The 18,975-nt window shown below is 38.3% G+C and overlaps 1 protein-coding gene across 4 annotated transcripts in view; it reads right to left on the bottom strand.

The window, feature by feature from the left end:
* Window positions 1–18,753, bottom strand: part of TTLL6 (tubulin tyrosine ligase like 6) — a 51,668-nt gene extending 32,915 nt beyond the window's left edge. The window contains exons 1-8 of one of the 4 annotated variants that reach the window (XM_058183595.1): window positions 18,541–18,753; window positions 16,531–16,758; window positions 14,300–14,340; window positions 13,667–13,785; window positions 13,428–13,558; window positions 12,897–13,053; window positions 6,473–6,616; window positions 4,601–4,686 (exon numbers count right to left, since the gene is read on the bottom strand). In XM_058183595.1, the coding sequence (XP_058039578.1) occupies window positions 4,601–4,686; window positions 6,473–6,616; window positions 12,897–13,053; window positions 13,428–13,558; window positions 13,667–13,768 (620 nt within the window). In that variant the 5' untranslated portion in view covers window positions 13,769–13,785; window positions 14,300–14,340; window positions 16,531–16,758; window positions 18,541–18,753. Of the gene's footprint in view, window positions 1–4,600; window positions 4,687–6,472; window positions 6,617–12,896; window positions 13,054–13,427; window positions 13,559–13,666; window positions 13,786–14,299; window positions 16,759–18,540 lie in introns of those variants that run through there. The other 3 variants (XM_058183594.1, XM_058183596.1, XM_058183593.1) reach the window with 3 other exon arrangements.
* Window positions 18,754–18,975: the final 222 nt, after the last annotated feature.

The raw sequence follows: 18,975 nt of genomic DNA, 5'->3' as shown, positions 1-18,975 counted from the left end.
TAGATCCTACACCAGGACCTACCTAGTGCCACTGAGGGAAGCGAGGCGTCCCTACCCCCCCTCCCTCATTGCGCCGGCAGATAACCGCCCAGCTGCCCTGTTTCGGGTGACCCGCCCCCTCCTTCACCAGGGGGAGCGGGATGACCCGTTGCGGGGACGTGCTGAGGAGTTTAACGGTTATCTATACGATAAAATCGTTCAGCTTAGGGACGGTCTGGACCAAAATTGTGGCGATTCAGACGGGGTATCTGAGGGCGGTCTTGGTGATGTTGTGTGGGATGAGTTTGACCCTGTGACTCCCGAGGACATGGACAGGTTGCTGGGTAGATTGAATGCCACCACGTGTTTACTGGACCCGTGCCCCTCCTGGCTGGTGCTGGCCACTCAGGAGGTGACACGAGGCTGGCTCCAGGGGATTACGAGTGCTTCCTTGTTGGAGGGAGTCTTCCCGGCCGCCTTGAAAGAGGCGGTGGTGAGGCCCCTCCTCAAGAAGCCTTCCCTGGACCCGGCTGTTTTAGGTAATTATCGTCCGGTCTCCAACCTTCGCTTCGCGGCGAAGGTTGTAGAGAGTATGGTGGCATATCAGTTTCCCCTGCACCTGGAGGAAACTGTCTATCTGGACCCCGTCCAGTCCGGCTTCCCACCCCGTTACAGCACTGAGACGGCTTTGGTCGCGTTGGTGGATGATCTCTGGAGGGCCAGGGATAGGGGTTACTCCTCTGCCCTGGTCCTATTAGACCTCTCAGCGGCTTTTGATACCATCGACCATGGTATCCTGCTGCGCCGGTTGGAGGGTTGGGAGTGGAGGCACCGCTTATCGGTGGTTCTCCTCCTATCTCTCCGACCGTCGCAGACGGTGTTGACGGGGGCAGAGGTCGACCCGCGGCGCCTCACTTGTGGGTGCCGCAGGGTCGATTCTCTCGCCTTCTGTTCAACATCTATATGAAGCCGCTGGGTGAGATCATCAGTGGCTTCGTGTGAGGTACCAGCTGTACGCTGATGACACCCAGCTGTACTTTTCCACACCGGCCACCCCAATGAAGCTATCAAGTGCTGTCCCGGTGTCTGGAAGCCGACGGGTCTGGATGGGGAGAAACAGGCTCAAGCTCAATCCTCCAAGACGGAGTGGCTGTGGATGCCGGCATCCCGGTACAGTCAGCTGAGTCCGCGCTGACTGTCGGGAGCGAGTCATTGGCCCCGATGGAAGGGTGCGTAATTTGGGCGTTCTCCTGGATGCACGGCTGTCTTTTGAAGATCATTTGACGGCCGCTCCAGGAGAGCTTTCCACCAGGTCCGCCTGGTGCGCCAGTTGCGCCTTTCTAGACCGGGATGCCTTGTGCACAGTCACTCACGCCTTGTGACGCCTCGACTGGACTACTGCAATGCCCTCTACATGGGGCTCCCCTTGAAGGGCATCCGGAGGCTGCAGTTGGTCCAGAATGCAGCTGCGCGGGTGATAGAGGGAGCCCCTCGTGGCTCCCGAGTGACACCTATCCTGCGCAGGCTGCACTGGCTACCTGAGGCCTTCCGGTGCGCTTCAAGGTGTTGGTGAACGCCTTTAAAGCGCCCATGGCATAGGGCCGGGTTACTTACGGGACCGCCTGCTGCTACCGAATACCTCTCACCGACCCGTGCGCTCTCACAGAGAGGGACTCCTCAGGGTGCCGTCGGCGCGACAGTGTCGGCTGGCGACACCCAGGGGGAGGGCCGTCTCTGTGGGGCTCCCGCCTCTGGAACGAGCTCCCCCCAGGACTTCGTCAACTTCCGGACCTCCGAACCTTTCGCCGCGAGCTCAAAACTTACTTATTTATCTGCGCTGGACTGGGTTAGTTTTTTAAGTTATGGGTTTTTAATGGTGATTTTATAGTTTAGGGTTTTATATCGGTCGTTTGACCGTTTTTAGTTTTAAATTGGCCGGTTAAATATTTCATTTTAAATGTATTTTAAATTTATTGTGTACCTATGTGTTTTAATAAGGCTGTACACCGCCCTGAGTCCTTCGGGAGAAGGGCGGTCTAGAAATCTAATTAATAAATAAATAAAATCCTCTCTGGAGTATGGATGCCAAATTGCCCACACTGAGTTCCATACTCTTACTCCTTATGAAGAAACTGCAAAGCAGCAATCTCCAGAAGCTGAAGAACTGAGATATGAGGAAATTTGCTATTCTTGCTCAAGCTACAGTTAGAGCCTTTAAAGGATACTCAGTTCACACTTCCTTTGCTAATAGCTTTTGGAAATTATCTATTAACTGTCTTAAAGAACTTTGAAAGAGCTTCAAAATGACAAAACTGGAAACAATGATGCCTTCAATTCTTAATATAAGAAAATGAAATTGTACCTCTATAAGTTTAAGAATTCAAAATAAATAGCAAAAAGAAAGGTATTGGTTACAGAAAACTTTAAGCGGATTAAAAGGCTCAGAAAATTTTGGAATACTTTATTTGGAATATTAAGATTCTGAAATTAATCTTAAAGAATAAATGCATTTTCATGGAAAACAAAGACTGTTTTGATATTAGAGACATATTAAGATAAGTGACTTATAATGATGTTCATAGATATTTTTGAGGAATGGCATTGTCATCTTGAATCAATAATGTCAGCTATGTTCTTATGAACAGTCTATTCCCAGAAAAACCTGCGACAGAAAAGGATATGGAACAAACAAAATATCTGAAATTTTGGAAAACAATATGAACAAGAATTTTGTTGGACTGGTAAGATATTGTATATTGAACTTGCTTACAGTTAAGAGCTGAAATATGCTATGGTGAGTCTAATGTTATTATTTAGGGCTCTGTTTATACTTTTGCTGACACCTAGTTTGCAAAAGATATTGCTTACTGGATGTGTCTATAGTTAATAATTGAGCTATGGGATGAAGAGTTTTATATCTGTTAATTAAGAGGCAGTGAAGAAATAGTGAAACCATCTCAATATACAATAAAGGTACAAAGTTGTTTTCTTGTGGGTTTTTTTCTTTCTTTTTTCTTCTTTTTTTAGCTTTCTTGCATCTTTTATTTTCTCTATTTTTCTTTTTAGTTTGTATTATCTTTTACTATTGTAGTTAGTTTTAATAAACTATTATTAAAAAGATTATAATCTATCAATTCCCATATATCAATTCCTTTAGCATGCTGGGATGTAATCCATTCTGATTCTGCAACCTGAATTGATCAAATAAACTAGGTGTTTTCTTATCACTGCCTGCATTTCTCTTCTGCCACTTTTGAGATATGGCTAGATAGGTGCAGAATATCAATTAATAGTTCCTCTTGTCCTCATTTTGTGACCTTCTCCAACAACTAGGCCATTTTTTGGTCTTTTCTTTCATTATTCATATACTCAAATAATCCTATTGTTATTTTTAGCATTCACTAAAAATCTCAGCTCATTCTGAATTTTGACCTTCCTCATTCCATTCTTACAGATTTGTGCTGAATTCTAATATTTTGCTTTTGATATTAGAAATGTGTCCATTTTTCTTTAGTTTATCAGAAAGTTCTTCACATAATCATAGTGGTCTCATTTCTCATTTTAATTTGTTTAATATTATTGTCTTGGCCTTTCCCAAGCTTCTTGTTTTTCCTTTTAGGATTTTTATCCATGGAATTCTTCCTAATTTTCCCTTAGCTTATTGATGTCAGCTCTTTGGAAATGTAGAATAATATAGTGAATTCTAGGATCATACAGTTACTCTCTTTCACAATTTGTACAATTGCAGGAAACATTTTCTTACTATATAAAATCCAGCATAGTTGATCCATTAACATGCTGCTCCACTATTGCATGATGAAGGCTAATCCAATAGAAATTGCTTTAAAAATACATTGCATATCTTTGATCTGAAAACTTTTATACATCACTGTTAACATTCCTTTTTTCATAAGTCAGGATCTTTCTTCTTCTTTCTGGCCTAATTATTAATCTGAGTGAGAATCAAATAACTTCTTGAATATCTTGGCATTAGAGTTACTGGAATAGCTGTTCTTCCTTGTTTATTGATCTAGCACACTGCAGATTCTGGTTTTGGACAGCAGCACTGCACTGCAGAAGCAAGCACTGCACTGCTCATACTTGACCTATTTCCTGGAAAATCATGAGGATGCTATGGAAAACTATGTAAAGGAAGCCAAGTTTTTGCCGCAGTGGGTAGAACACTGCAGAAAAATAGGAGCCAGCAAACTAAAATGTTGCAAGCGATCAACTGAAAATCCAAGCATTCTGGTAGTGACCTAGATGGAGGAGAGAGAAAAATGGAGGTGGCAGTAATGAGATCAAACTGACCATTCTGTATAAGATTTAAAGGGAAAAATAATAAAACAAGGGACAACAACCCAGCAGTTCCATTTCAATAAATTCATTTGTGCTTCCTTTAGGGGGGATAAATCTATGCTCCTCTCGTCTCCTCCAGACTCCCGCTGTTTCTCATCTGAGCTTTTTAAATGATTTACATCACCTAATGACAGAGAATGAGCCATGTGCCAGCTGAATTTGGAGAATTGTTTCTTAAACAAGTCTGAAATGGCTGTAAAGATTCATGAGAGCAAGCCTCCAGCATCCCCCAGCTATGATTATGTTGGAAAACATTCTGTACCTCTTACTACCGGAATCTTCATCTCGTACAAAATTAGCGCTGTGCTTGTTAATTGAATAATTAGTCAGGTGCATGCAGACATTGTCCTGTAAATAATTAAACAACAAGCAGGTTATTAGACTAGAGAGATTTTAATTCCATTTATGTTCTACTCTCAGGATTGGAGGGGCAGAGAATAGTATGTGAAACACCCGTATTTTGTGGGAAGCTTAAACTATCTGGCCTTTACATCTCCTTTCAGATGTTCAATAATATTTATCTTACTTAGTTTTCCTTAATTTATTTGGTAATGGAATTTCAATAACATAAAAAAATATTTTTAAAATTTTTTTGTAGTATAAGGCAATAAGCTGAAACTTTTGTGTTCTAAATTCCTTGATAAAAATAAATTATTTAAGAAAGCAACATCTGTATAACCATAGATCTGAAATGAACCCATATCTAGCTAGGCTCTTTTATGAAACACTAAGAGCACATCTAAAACAAATAAGAAATATATATTAAAGATAAATATACTGGTTTAAAGGCTGATGACTATTCCATGGACTGCACTAAAATGAATAAAGATAAAATAATTCATTAATTCTGCATAATACTCCAAATATTGGAGCTTTTATTTATTGGCCAGCTTTTAGCAACCTGGCCAATAATAGACTTTGGGAGATGTAGTACAAAAACATCTGATTTATACATTCTGCAGCCTTACCTTGGTTATGGGATGTTAGTCTGTATCTCATAAAAACATCTATTTAAAAAAACATTTGTAATCTTGCAGGGTTAAAAGTGTTTGGAGGCAATGATTTGAAGTGGAGAAGTGCAGGCAAGAAAGGGTTAAGTGCTTTCTCTCTTGCATTGCTTCACTTTTCCAGATTGAATCTACCAAGTATTTGTCTTTACAAAAATCAATTCTGAGGCAGAGATAGTTATCTGGACTCAAAAGCAGAAAATGTAAAATAAATTATAGGCCTTTACGTACACAATGGGTGTGCTAATTCAATACTGGCACCACCATGGCATGTGACCATGACTTTGCAGACTTCTAGCTATTCAGTTGCTGTTGAAAAGAAAGACAAGAAAAATGCACTCCCCATCAATGGGAATTTATAACTTGTTCCTTTTGTTGGCTCTTATGGCTTCCCCTGTCCTCATGAGACAGCTTGACAGTAATTTTCCCACTGTTTGTTTGCTGTTTTGAAGGGCAGCTTTGCTGTTCCTTAAACATTGGCTAATTAACATAATCATAATCATCTTGACCACAAAAAGAAATATTTCCAGGTAAAAGCAAGTTGGAGGGAACCACCAAGTAGTAGATGTTTTCAATGAGTCTCCACTGGACAATAAAGTAAGTGCTTGCTATTCCAGGTGGGGAGGTGAGGATACATGGAGGACAACAGAATCAGAAGCCTTTGCAAAGCAATAGCATATAAAATGGTGGGCACAGGCCCCTCTCCCTTTTAAACATGCATCACATGTACTGCACACATATGAAAGGGGCAGTTTCAATGATCCTATTGCACCTGACAATTTAACAAAAGGTGACACTCCCATGTTTGGATACATAGTACATAGTACTTTACATAAGAATGGGGGGGGAATGATAGTTTGCAGTGTGTTTTTGTGTGTGAAATCAGCAGATTTAATCTTCATTCAAATTAGAGGAATATCTCAGTCATATTTAAGGGGACCGTTGCCAACACTTGTCAATCCACCAGTGTGAGAAATATATCAGTATAATTCAGTAGTAAAGGTTCCCCTGTTCTAGTGACATTTAAATATTAATTTTGGGGAAATATTGAGACATATCCCTCCCCAAAAAGTGGTGATGTTTTAGTATGACTACTTATGTCAACAGAATTCAGCCTTTTGACTCACCAAATTACTTGGTGATGGGTCTGAATACGTAGATGTTGCAAAACGTGCAAGTCCCTCCTCATAAACAAATACTCGTAGTGGATCACATGATGTCACCAACACATAAATCCGAAGATCAAACTTGAAACCATCAATAATAAATGGCTTGAAAAAAATAATAATTTTCAATTAAATATCTACAAATAGAGTTTCATCTAAAAAAAAATCACACACTGGGCAATATACATATTTCTGAGTTTCTGCTAACTGCTTATATTCTAATAAAAATCAATTCAGATATACTTTTTGATAAATAGAGGCCAAAAAGCTCTTTACTGTGTGAAATTACTAAGAATATATTAATATTACTAAGAATATATTAATATATGAATCTCATTCATGTAATGGGACTCATGTAAGTATGTACTCAAAAAGTCAATGTAAGGCCACTCTCAATGAATTCCTAAACTATAAAATCTTCATCTGTTGATCATGGTTAAAGCTCTTTTTAGTTTTTTTCTAGAGGAATAGCAAAATAAAGTGGGGAGGCTGTCATTGATTCATCGATCCGGATAGGCCTTGTGAGTCATCTAGTCAAACCTCTTGCCACACACAATCAGCTTTAACTGCATACCCAACAGAGGGCTATCTAAACTAGTTATTTAAGAACTTGAGGAAGAGTGACCCTACATTCTTCTGAGTTAGGGAAGACGATTCATGGCTATAATATTACATGTAGCCATATAGCATTTGCAAGATTTTTCTCCTAATATCATATCATGTCTTTCCCAATAGCCTATTGCCTTGGAGAAAAAGGAAATGGCATCAGATTAAAAAAAATAGCATGCCAGAAACAGAAATGAGTCTTCAGCTATTGTTAGCTTGAGTTCCACCCACTTATTTCAATTGACTACTAGATTCCCCAGAGATTGTTTTAACATTCAGTTAAAACAGAAAGTTGTCCACCCTTGCTCCAGTGAAGTTGCCATGGTTGATCTGCCTTTGTTAGAATGAAATTTCTTACAGTATTGTTTCATTAAAGTCCATCTCCTGTATCTGAAGACCATTAAATTAAAATCTGCCCTATGGGTAACAGCAACAGATATTTGAATTGCACCTTTATGACCTCTCCAAGTATTTACTCCTCCAGGTCATATATTCATTGCCGTACCACAGTCTATACTGTGCTCAAATCATCCCCAACAATTCCTTGCCCCATTCTGCCTTTACTTCATAAAACGTCCTCAGGGTCCAAGAGCCATCAGAGTAACAACGTGCTATCACCCTGACAGATAAAACAACCAGGAAGCTCATGAGGGTTAAAGTGTCAATTACAGTGAAGTTTCTCCTGCTTTTTCTTCATTCTGTGATCATAGTTGTGGGAAACAACAGGAAAATTTCAGCCAATTCCAAATAAGCATATTCCAACCATGACTAACTTGCACCAAAAATATCAAATAATACAAATTCAGCCATGGTTATTCTAGTTTGTAATCTACTACTGTGGTACTTATACTTGATTATGAATTCAGTCTAAAGGTAGTACAGTGGATAATGTTAGAGACGTACAATGAAGCAATAGAAGCAGCTATAATCTCGGTAACATGGACTGAGGCAATTATTACCCTTATTCCCAAGGAGGACACTGAGACACAAGAAATCCAAAATTATAGGCCAATTTCCCTCCTAAATACTGATTATAAAACATTCACAACAATAATAGCGGAAAGACTAAAAGAACTGTTGAACAACTACATACATCCAGACCAAAATGGGTTTCTTTTTTGGGGGTGGTGGTGGTGGTAATTTTTTTTAATTTTTTTTTTAACAAACATACATAAAAACATCTTCAAGACCAAAATGGCTTTCTGACAGGGCAGCAAATTAAAACTAATATGAGGATAGTGATGAATGTGAATATTATGAGTCTCACTCAGAAAAACAAGCAGCGCTGGGTTTCCTTGATGCCCAAAAGGAGTTTGATAATCTGAATTGGAAGTTTCTTACAACACGATTATATTATATGGAATTGGGGGAAAGATTTGAAAAAATGGTGGGGAAAATATATTCTTAACAAACAGTAAGGGTAGTTATAAATGAAGGGTTAACAGGAAGAATCGATATAACAAAGGGGTAAGGCAAGGGTGTCCTCTTTCTCCTCTTCTATTTATTTTATCACTGGAAACGCTTCTAACAAAAATCAGAGAAGATCAGGAAATAAGCTGCTTAAAAATTAGAAAGGAAGAATACAAGACTCAAGCATTTGCGGATGACATGGTATTTATTTTGGAAGACCCGATGGAAATGGGTCCTAAATTGATACAAAGGATAGAAGAATTTGGAGAGGTAGCAGGACTCAAAATTAACAAGGATAAATCTAAATTGATTAGAGAAAATTTAACAAAGGAACACGAAATTGAACGAGGATAAAATAAAAATGAAGACAACTATGAAAATAAATTATCTTGGAATTTGGCTTACCATGAAACGTTCCTCAATTAAGGAGAACAACTACAACAAATTGATACACCAAATAAAAAAAGATTTAGAAAATTGGGAAAAGTTGAAAATCTCATTTTTAGGGAGAATAGCAACAGTGAAGATGAACATATTGCCAACAATATTATTTCTGTTCCAAGTGATACCATTGAAATTAGGAAAAATATTATTTCAATAATTAAACAAATTAATTTCCAAATTTATATGGCAAAGGAAAAAGGATTAAAATGAAATTACTCCAAGATACAAAGGATAGAGGGGGTGTGGCGTTACCAGAATGGGAAATTTATCATCAAGCGGCGAGTCTAGTCTGGTTAAAAGACTGGATGGAGCTGAAAAACAATAGTGTGCTAACAATAGAAGGACACGATCTACAAGTAGGGTGGCATGCATTCCTGTGGGACAAGAAGTATAAAACACATAAATATTTTCAAACACACTGGATCAGGAATGCACTGCTACAAATTTGAAAAAAGATAAAACAAAAACAATGCTTCTGTTGGCAATGGCGTTATTGCTAAAAGAAGCATTGATATATCCAAATTTACTGGAGAAAAATAAGATAATTATATATAAGGAATTAAGGGACGCGGTGGCCCAGGGGCTAGGACGTTGAGCTTGTCGATCGAAAGGTTGGCAGCTCGGCGGTTCAAATCCCTAGTGCTGCCGTGTAACAGGGTGAGCTCCCGTTACTTGTCCCAGCTTCTGCCAACCTAGCAGTTTTGAAAGCACATAAAAATGCAAGTAGAAAATATAGGGACCACCGTTGGTGGAAAGGTAACAGCGTTCCATGCGCCTTTGGCGTTGAGTGATGCCGGCCACATGACCACGGAAATGTCTTTGGACAGCGCTGGCTCTTCGGCTTTGAAACGGAAATGAGCACCGCCCCCTAGAGTCGGCAACGATTAGCACGTATGTGCGAGGGGAACCTTTACCTTTATAAGGAATTGATAAATGATCAGGGAGAGTTGAAAAAGAAACAGTAACTAGAACAAGATATGGGTAGGGTGATAGATTGGTGGACAGTCACACAAATTCAATCTGAAGTCATAAAGGATACAAAAAGGTATGAGGTATGAAAAGAACCGCAAGAATTGGATAAAATCATTCACGGAACAGAAATAAAATTAATTAGCAATATGTATAAATATCTACTTAGATATAAAATGGAAGAATTTAAGGATACCATGAGTAGATGGGCAATTTTTTTTGGCTACAATGTAGAATTAGAGAAATGGGAAAAATTATGGGAAATAAATATTAAATTGACACTATCAACGGCTTACAAGGAAAACCAGCTAAAAATGTTTTATAGATGGCCTTTTACACCAGTTCGGCTAGCTAAAATGTTTCCTAATAATTTGTCAAACTGCTAGAGATGCAAAAAAACCTCCTGGAACATATTATCACCTATGGTGGACATGTCCTAAGGCGAAATGGTCCAGAATCAAAAACTGGACAGAAGAGATAAGTGGACATAAGGTGGACTTAAAACCAGATACGTTCTTATTTGGGATATTAACCAGAACTTAAAGCAAAGACATTCAGTATCTGATATTACACATAATTACAGCGGCAAGGATTGCCTTTTTTTTTTTTTTTAAATTCATATTTTTATACCGCCCTTCTCCGAAGACTCAGGGCGGTGTACAGCCAATAAAACGACAAGAATCCCAACAAATTTAAAATAAAATATCAAATTTAAAAAACTGATTCAATCGCTGTAACTTAAAATATTAGCTAAAATTTATCAAAACTAAAACCTTGGTAAAACCCTATTAAAACGCACTAAAACCCCCATACTAAAATCGATCAGGCCAGCCCCGCTTGGTGAAAAAAGAAAGTCTTGAGCTCGCGCTTAAAGGTCCGGTAAGGTCCGGCCTATGCACGGTACTGGAAAAATAAAAAGATAACAACAGAAGAAGAAACAATCAAGAAAATTCTGGACTGTGCGGAGATGGATAAATTAACGAAAGAAATAAAGGAAAAGGAAGAGACAGAATATTATCAAATATGGACCAAATGGTACGAGTGATTGGAAAATAGGAAAACTAAATAGAAATAAGGGACGGAGAAGAGAAGATAACAAATGTGTAAATTACTGTAAATAAATGAAACTAGATGCAAAGGGACAATAAAGTCAAAGATAGTAAAAAAGAAGGGAAAAAGGGAATGTATAAAATAGGAAGGAATGAAACCATCACGTAAAAAGAAAACACATATTATGTGTTTATGTTACTATGTTTGTGTTGTGTTGTGTCGTTGTAATAAAATCAATAAAAACTTTAAAAAATGCATAAAATCTCTAACAAACTCTAAATTTACTTTGTAATGCAGAGTATTTCAATGATCTGCCAGTTAATTTATATTGGAACTTCGTAATCAATGTCATGGCTCCAGGATTCTACGTCTCTCAACCTGTTGCCCAACTGGTTCACTTTAGCTACCGTATTTTTCAGAGTATAAGACGCACCTTTTTCCCACCTAAAAGGGGGTGAAAATTTGGGTGCGTCTTATACACTGAATGTAGACCCTCCCACCCACTGGCCCCCACTCTTTGGCCTCTGACTCCCAGCAATTTACCTCCTTGCAGCAAGCAAGAAGAAACAGCCCATTTCAGCTTCAGCACAGCCTAATTAGCACAAGTTGATTGTCCCCAACTTTCAGGTGTTTCAGGCTGCAGGGATTGCCATTGCCTATTGCTGTGTAAGCCTCTGTTGCTTGCTGCAAGGAGGTAAATTGCTGGGAGCAGATTTTTTTTTCTTGTGCTAATCAAGCTATGCTGAAAATGAAAAGAAAAGTAAAGCAGGCTGTTGCTGTTTGCTGCAATGAAGCAAAATTGCTGAGAGGCAGAAGCAGATTTCTTTTTCTTGTTTTCCTCACCAAAAAAGGTAGGTCTGTCTTATAGTCCGAAAAATATGGCATTTTCATTCTTGTGTCTCTAATCCCAGTAAGTTTCCCCACCACTTCACCCACCTTCCCATGATTTCTGGATGCTTTCCCACAAATAGCTCTTCCCATTTCTAGATACTTATTTAGGAGTTCTCACACTTTAATCCATGTAATTCTCTCTTACGGAAAAGATTTACTGATCATCAATGGTTTTTGACACACTGATTTTGCTTCTCAGTAATATTGAGTGATTTTGAATATCTGCCAGTTTTAGTTAAAATGGCTAGAAAGCAGTGGTGAAATCTAAATTTCTTTCCTACCGGTTCTGTGGGCGCAGCTTGGTGGACGTGGCTTGTGGGGGTCATGTGACTGGGTAGGCATGGCTATGTGACTGGGGAATCAAAAGACAGAAACTAACTAACAATGGCCTGCTGGAGAAGAGTTGGACTAGATGACCTCCAGGTCCGTTCCAGCCCTGGATTATCCTCTGAAGCTGCATCTAGTGCCAGGTTTGTAGTCCTTCCTTCCTCTCCTTTTTCCTCCCTCTTCTTTCTTTCTTTCTAACTTTCTTTCTTTCTCTTTCTCTCTCTCTCTCTCTCCTTCCTTCCTTTCCTCCCTCTCTCTCTCTCTCTCTCTCTCAAACGAACCCCCCACCCCGCCATTTTTTGCCTACACCCATTTTTTGCCTAGCAGGCTTCAGCTTTTCTACCTTTTAAAAAATGCTTTAAAAAAAAAAGCCTCTGACGATCAGGCACCTCAGCTGGAATCATCAGAGCCTTGTTTTAATCCTTTAAAAGAATTTTTTCTTGCAACTTCTTCGGCCAAAGAGGTTGTTAAAAAAATGCTTTTAAAAGTAAAAAAAGAGGCTCTGACAATCGTGTGTCTCAGCTGAGCATGGGCGATGGGAGGGATTTTTGCTATGGGTTCTCTGAACCACCTGCCACCATTGCTACCGGACTGGCAGATCCGGCCCGAACCGGGAGCATTTCACCCCTGCTAGAAAGACTCGCAGCAATACCAGGAACCTTTGGAAGGTTCAATACAAGAGGATCACCTTTGAGATATAGAGCTGGCAGATCATATCCTCCCCAGGTTTGATATCTCTTACAGTTTTTGTGATGAAGATGCCTTTGCCTTGACAACCAGAGTCTGGTTTACAGATGTAGGTTTTATGTTTTTTTGATCTTCCAAAGGCCTGCAATTCACCATAGCTGAGACCAATGAAAAGAAAAGGAAAAACATGTTATTTAAAAAATATACAGTGGCCCAAGAACACTCCAAACTGCTAGCCTAAAACTTTAGACATCTTGATAGGAAATTATGGGAACTGAAATCCAATATGGGATAATATTCAGTTGGGAAGGCTGCTTCTCAAAGTCAGACCCATGGGGAGGGGACAGACAGAATTTTCAGTGATAATTTGGGACCCTAGTAGAGCAGTTTGAATTTTAAGAGAGACTTCTATACTTTTTAATAAAACTATTTAGGACAAATTTATTTGCCCATGTTCATCTTCTAAACTTTTATAATGAAAAAGAAAAACTAAACAAGAAAAAAACGGGATATGAGTTTTATAAAGACTCACTCAGCAGGAAGACACCAAGTCTTGGGAACGAAGTTGAATTCCTTGGGGTAAAGCTTTAACATTTTGCTCATATTCCTGGCTAGAAGGTCCTTCCTACAGATTTCTGTCATTCCAGGGAAATGATTTATTTTCTAAAAATGGGATCAAAGGTAAATATTCAGTATAATCCAAACCTTCACATCCTTTTTCACAAATAAAAACATAAATTCTTTAGCTCCATCTCAGATATTAATAAATACCTGATAACTTTTCATCTCTATTACCCGATCCAGAGACACAGAATAATCTGTCCAGTACAAGGTCCAGTCATCCGTCTCGGTTGCTTCCCGAAGCCCACACATTTTGGCAGCCCGACGTACTGTGTGATAGGAAGAGACAGAATCACATCGATTTCATATAGAAATATTAGGGAGAAGAAATGAAAGAACAAGTTCCATTCAGAGGGTACATCATAACTTAATTGCAATAACTAAACTATGTATTTTAATTTCAAAGAAAAATATACCAGATTATTGTTGGTTTGTGCCAAACTCCAGTTGGTGAACTTGTTAGAATTCCTCTACATGCTTATCTTTAAATTGCTAGTCTTTCATTGGACAATATGAGACAGCTTTAGAAAATATATAAATTTAGGAATTATAAGAAAGAAAAAAATGAGGTGAATATGTGAATATTTGAAGATGAATGTTAGATTCCAAACAATACTTTCAATTGTTAAGTGTAAATATCCTTTTTAATTTTTCAAACAAAAGCTTGACAAAAGCTCAAAATTTCATTAATTTGGAAATCTTTTTTAATCAAAATTGTGGGCTTTTTCCTCACTGAATCAAGTGAGAAATATATTCAGCGTCATAATTATAGATTTTACTTACCACTCTCATATTTACAGTTGGTCAGATTTATCACTGGTCATCTGGAAAACATAAAAAGAAGAAAAAAGACAGAGGCAGACAGGCAAAACCAATGCACAACTTACTGCAAAGTATTTAAGAACCTTCTGGATCTTGTATCTCCAATCCCAAAGTTGCTTTTCAAAAGGCACCTGGACTTTCTTGGTTTTTTCTTTGAAAAAATTTCGCTTCTCATCCAAGAAGCTTCTTCCGTTCTGACTGAATGGTAAGGATTGGACCTGGATGATTTGACAGTCTCCATGGACACTGGGATCAAGTATTATTGTGGAAAACTAAGTGAATTAAGAAAACTAAGCTCAGTGAAATCCCACTTTGGTTAAGGATTTCCAGAGGGACTGGGTTTCAGCTTAGAATGCAACTTTAACAAAATGATTACCAAATAAGTTTTAATTATCACCTAATGTATGAAAAATTAAGCTTTTTAAAATTGTACTTAGAAGAAGGCTAGTATACCTTCCCAAGTCTATACTCAGAAATATAAAGATGAGGTAGAGCAGTGATGGCTAACCTTTTTGCTATCGCGTGCCAAAAGCGGGGGTCGTGCATGGGGGTTGCATGCATGTGTGCCCACACCCATAATTCAATGTGTCTTGCCCCCCCGCGCACGCTGTGCTCACCCTGCTTTTGGCACATGATGGCACAGTGGCCCCAGTAGGCCTGTTTTTCACCCTCCCCAGGCTCCAGAGGCTTTCTTGGAGCCTGGGGAGGGTGAAAACCGCCTTTCCCACACCCCCGGAGGCCCTCCAGAGGCTGGAAATGGTCCGTTTCTGAAAATCAGCTGGCTGGTGCAAGCATGCGCACTGGAGCTGAGCTAGGGCAACTCTCGCATGCCCACTGATGTGACTCCACATGCCACTTGTGCATCTGTGCCATAGGTTCACCATCACGGAAGTAGAGTATTTGTAAGATGGAACCAACAGGGAGATGTAAGAGTTACAATGAACTGTAATCAGAATTTGTTCTGATTCTTTAGCAGAAATGTATCAATGTATAATGTATCAATACATTATAATAAATTTGGAAAAAATAACCAAAATTCCATTCTAACCAACACAAATTGAACACGAAATCAGCATTTGGATATGGATCTTGCCATGTTTTATGCAAATACAGAAATTTTATTTTCATTTTATGTTGTATGGTAGTCCAGGAAAGGCCTCACAAATCTATGATATTTTAGTATGTGTAGCATCTTCAGGATGTTTAAAACCAAAGTAATTAATTAAATTTTTCAAGACTGAAAATATTGCTTTTGCTCTTAAAAAAAGATTTCAGTCTTTTGTCCCATGATTCTGCATTCTTGCACAAGTAGAACATCACTTGGTTCCCTTACCATCTATAATGTTTTACTTTCACATATGTGTGCTTGTGAATCAGCAAGAGGAAAAATGAATGTCAGAGTCTCATAGCTTTAAATGAAGGGTCAGACTACAAACAGTATGCTTCAATGGACAGGGAGAGACTTTAAAACTTGCTTGGCCTGAAAAGGTATGCAGCAGGATTGTCAACTGTCAATCCCTGGGACAACAGAAATGCTGTTTTACATACAGAATAGCCTCTATTTGTTTTATATTTATAAAAATGATGAAAACAGCTAATTTGTTATTATGCTATACCAAAGGCTCAAGAATCAAAAGAAGGTGCTAGAACAAAGTGACAGACGGCTGTAGTATTCATATTCTGCTTGCAACCTAGCAGAAGGTGTTTGTCTGAACCTGCCCTACTTAGGTTAAATTCTTAAGTTCAATTGCCAAGAATCTCAGAGGAAAGTCCTGTAAACTTAGTGATTCAATTCACACATGGTATCAGTCACGCATGTTCAACGGAGGTTTGTTCAATGAAAGAGAATTGGTTATGCTAACCAAAATCAAACAGGCCACACATTGTTAACATATGACCAATCAGCTATCTTTCATCCTTTTTATTTTAGAGTAAAAATGAAAGGGTGGGGAGAGGCATTTAGGATATAATGAGATATATGTCATTTGGAAACACTAAGAGAACATTGGAGATTGAAAGGAAAGTTAGAAATTGTTATTTATATAACAAAAATTTAGTAACCACCCACCTTCACAGAGTGAAATATAAGTTATTTAGTTCAACAATTTTCTTTCTCAATGCTTATTCACTATTTTTATCTTCTTTTAGTAAATAAAACCAGACTTTGTAAGTTTTCAGTGGTTATTTCTAACCTCTTTTTCTTCCTTTTTTTCTTGACAATAGCATTGGAACACGAATCTTTTTTGCTGTTCTCTTCACACATCACCGTTTCTTGATCAGCAGCATCCAGTACACTTTCCTCCATTTCCAGTCCACCTGGAAAGAAGTCAAGTTCAGACACATGCTTCTCACCCAACTCTTCAAACTCTTGTTTCTCTTTGTGAAATATATATTTTTGTGTCTCATCTGCTATCCTCATTCTGTCAGAAAAAGAAAGCAAATTTCATCTATCATTTGTAAATATTAATATACACCAATTTGTGAGCCTGAGCATTTATTTACTAAATAACTTAGAAAAGGAAATAACCTGCACTCCCTTTGCTACAGTTATTAATTGGATCAATTTCTCCAAGTATATTTTTGTTAGAAGGGCTGCCACTTCTTTTAAAGGAAAAAACTTTTTGACTTTCAATCTCTTTATTAATTAGGTAAAGGTAAAGGTTCCCCTTGCACATACGTGCTAGTCGTTGCCGACTCTAGGGGGTGGTGCTCATCTCCGTTTCAAAGCCGAAGAGCCAGTACTGTCCGAAGACGTCTCCGTGGTAATGTGGCTGGCATGACTCAATGCCAAAGGCGCATGGAACACTGTTACCTTCCCACCAAAGCTGGTCCCTATTTTTTCTACTTGCATTTTTACGTGCTTTCGAAACTGCTAGGTTGGCAGAAGCTGGGACAAGTAACGGGAGCTTGCTTTATTTATTTATTTATTTATTTATTTATTTATTTATTTATTTATTTATTTATTTATTTATTTATTTATTTATTATGAATTTAACCCATTGTGTACACCCAAACTTTAAGCATCTATTTCAATACAGCTTCTTTTGCAGCTTAAGGTAAAGGTAAAGGTTCCCCTAGCACAGGGGTCTGCAAACTTGGCTCTTTTTTTTTTTTTTAATTTACATTTATATCCCGCCCTTCTCCGAAGACTCAGGGCGGCTTACAGGGCGGCTTACAGCTGGCTGAGGAACTCTGGGAGTTGAAGTCCACAAGTCTTAAAAGAGCCAAGTTTGCAGACCCCTGCCTAGCACATATGTGCTAGTCGTTCCCAACTCTAGAGGGGGTGCTCATCTCTGTTTCAAAGCCAAAGAGCCAGTGCTGTCCAAAGATGTCTCCGTGGTCATGTGGCTGGCATGACTAAACGTCAAAGGGGCACAAAACGCTGTTACCTTCCCACCAAAAGTGGTTCTTATTTTTCTACTTGCATCTTTTATGTGCTTTTGAACTGCTAGGTTGGCAGAAGCTGGGACAAGTAACAAGAGCTCACCCCATTAAATGACACTAGGTATTTGAACCACTGCACTGCTGACCTTTCGACCGACAAGCTCAGTGTCTTAGCCACTGATCCACCGCTTCCCTTTAAATTTTGGAATATAATGCTATACCCAAAAGAACACCCTCCTTTATTGAATATCATGTCACTGCTGATATAAGCAGAATAAGAACAAGCAGAATAAGAAAACATTATTTAAAACTAGAATCTAAAAAGCTCAGGCTGTAAGTAAGTATGCAGACTTCAAGGGAAAGTTACGATACAAGAAATCTTTATATGAGATGTCTGTATTTCCACAAAGGGGTTAACATCTATTAAAGCCCATCAAATATATTATGTCATGCTACATAAAGTTAAACCCTTTTAAATAAAAAAAATAGGATGCAAGTGAGTTAACACTAACTTTCTAATAAATATTTGAATAATAAACTTGCTGGAAAAAACCAGAGAAAAATAAACGTAATAAATATATGTACGTACAATATCACCATAAAATGTATGTATGTCTGCATGTATATCTTATTGCATATAGTAAGTATATTGTTAAAGAATAACTGAAGTGGTACACTAATTTGGATTTCCAAAACCTTAACATTTTTAACACCTAAGAATGTATAATTCTATTTATTTTTAAAAAGAGAAAAATACTTTTTATTTACTTCTGGGGCTTTCTTTAGTATATTTAATTGTTATATTTATCAAAACTAACCTGATTCTCTGGCTCCAATCCTTAGAATGATTTTTAGACTCTTCCCAGATCTGTTCATAATGGAAGGAGTATGTTGCACTTGTCATCTTGATGTCTCTAAGCAGAATAAAAATCACACACAGTGCAGTGCAGTGCAATCCGATAAAATGGCAAACTATACTTTAAATACTTGATGTGTTTAACTGTAGATTATAATCACAGCAGAGTCTTGAATAAATCAGAAGTTACTTCGGAGTGGTCTGTTATGGCAATGCATCAGTTCTTCCGTCACTAGGGAATGGTTTGTTTGTTTCATTCACAGTTGTCTGAGCATGCCTTTCTATGTATATGTACACAATTGCAAGTGATAAAACTGTACAGAGATTTTTTTAAACCGTGACTCTCAAAGTATATTATTCTTTAGTAGAAATATGTTTTTAATTTAAAAATTAGATG

Source organism: Ahaetulla prasina, chromosome 4 (genome assembly GCF_028640845.1).
Source record: "Ahaetulla prasina isolate Xishuangbanna chromosome 4, ASM2864084v1, whole genome shotgun sequence".
In the NCBI taxonomy this organism is placed as follows: Eukaryota; Metazoa; Chordata; class Lepidosauria; order Squamata; family Colubridae; genus Ahaetulla; species Ahaetulla prasina.
Note: the sequence above shows the minus strand (reverse complement) of the source record. Positions and strands in the feature narration are given on the sequence as shown.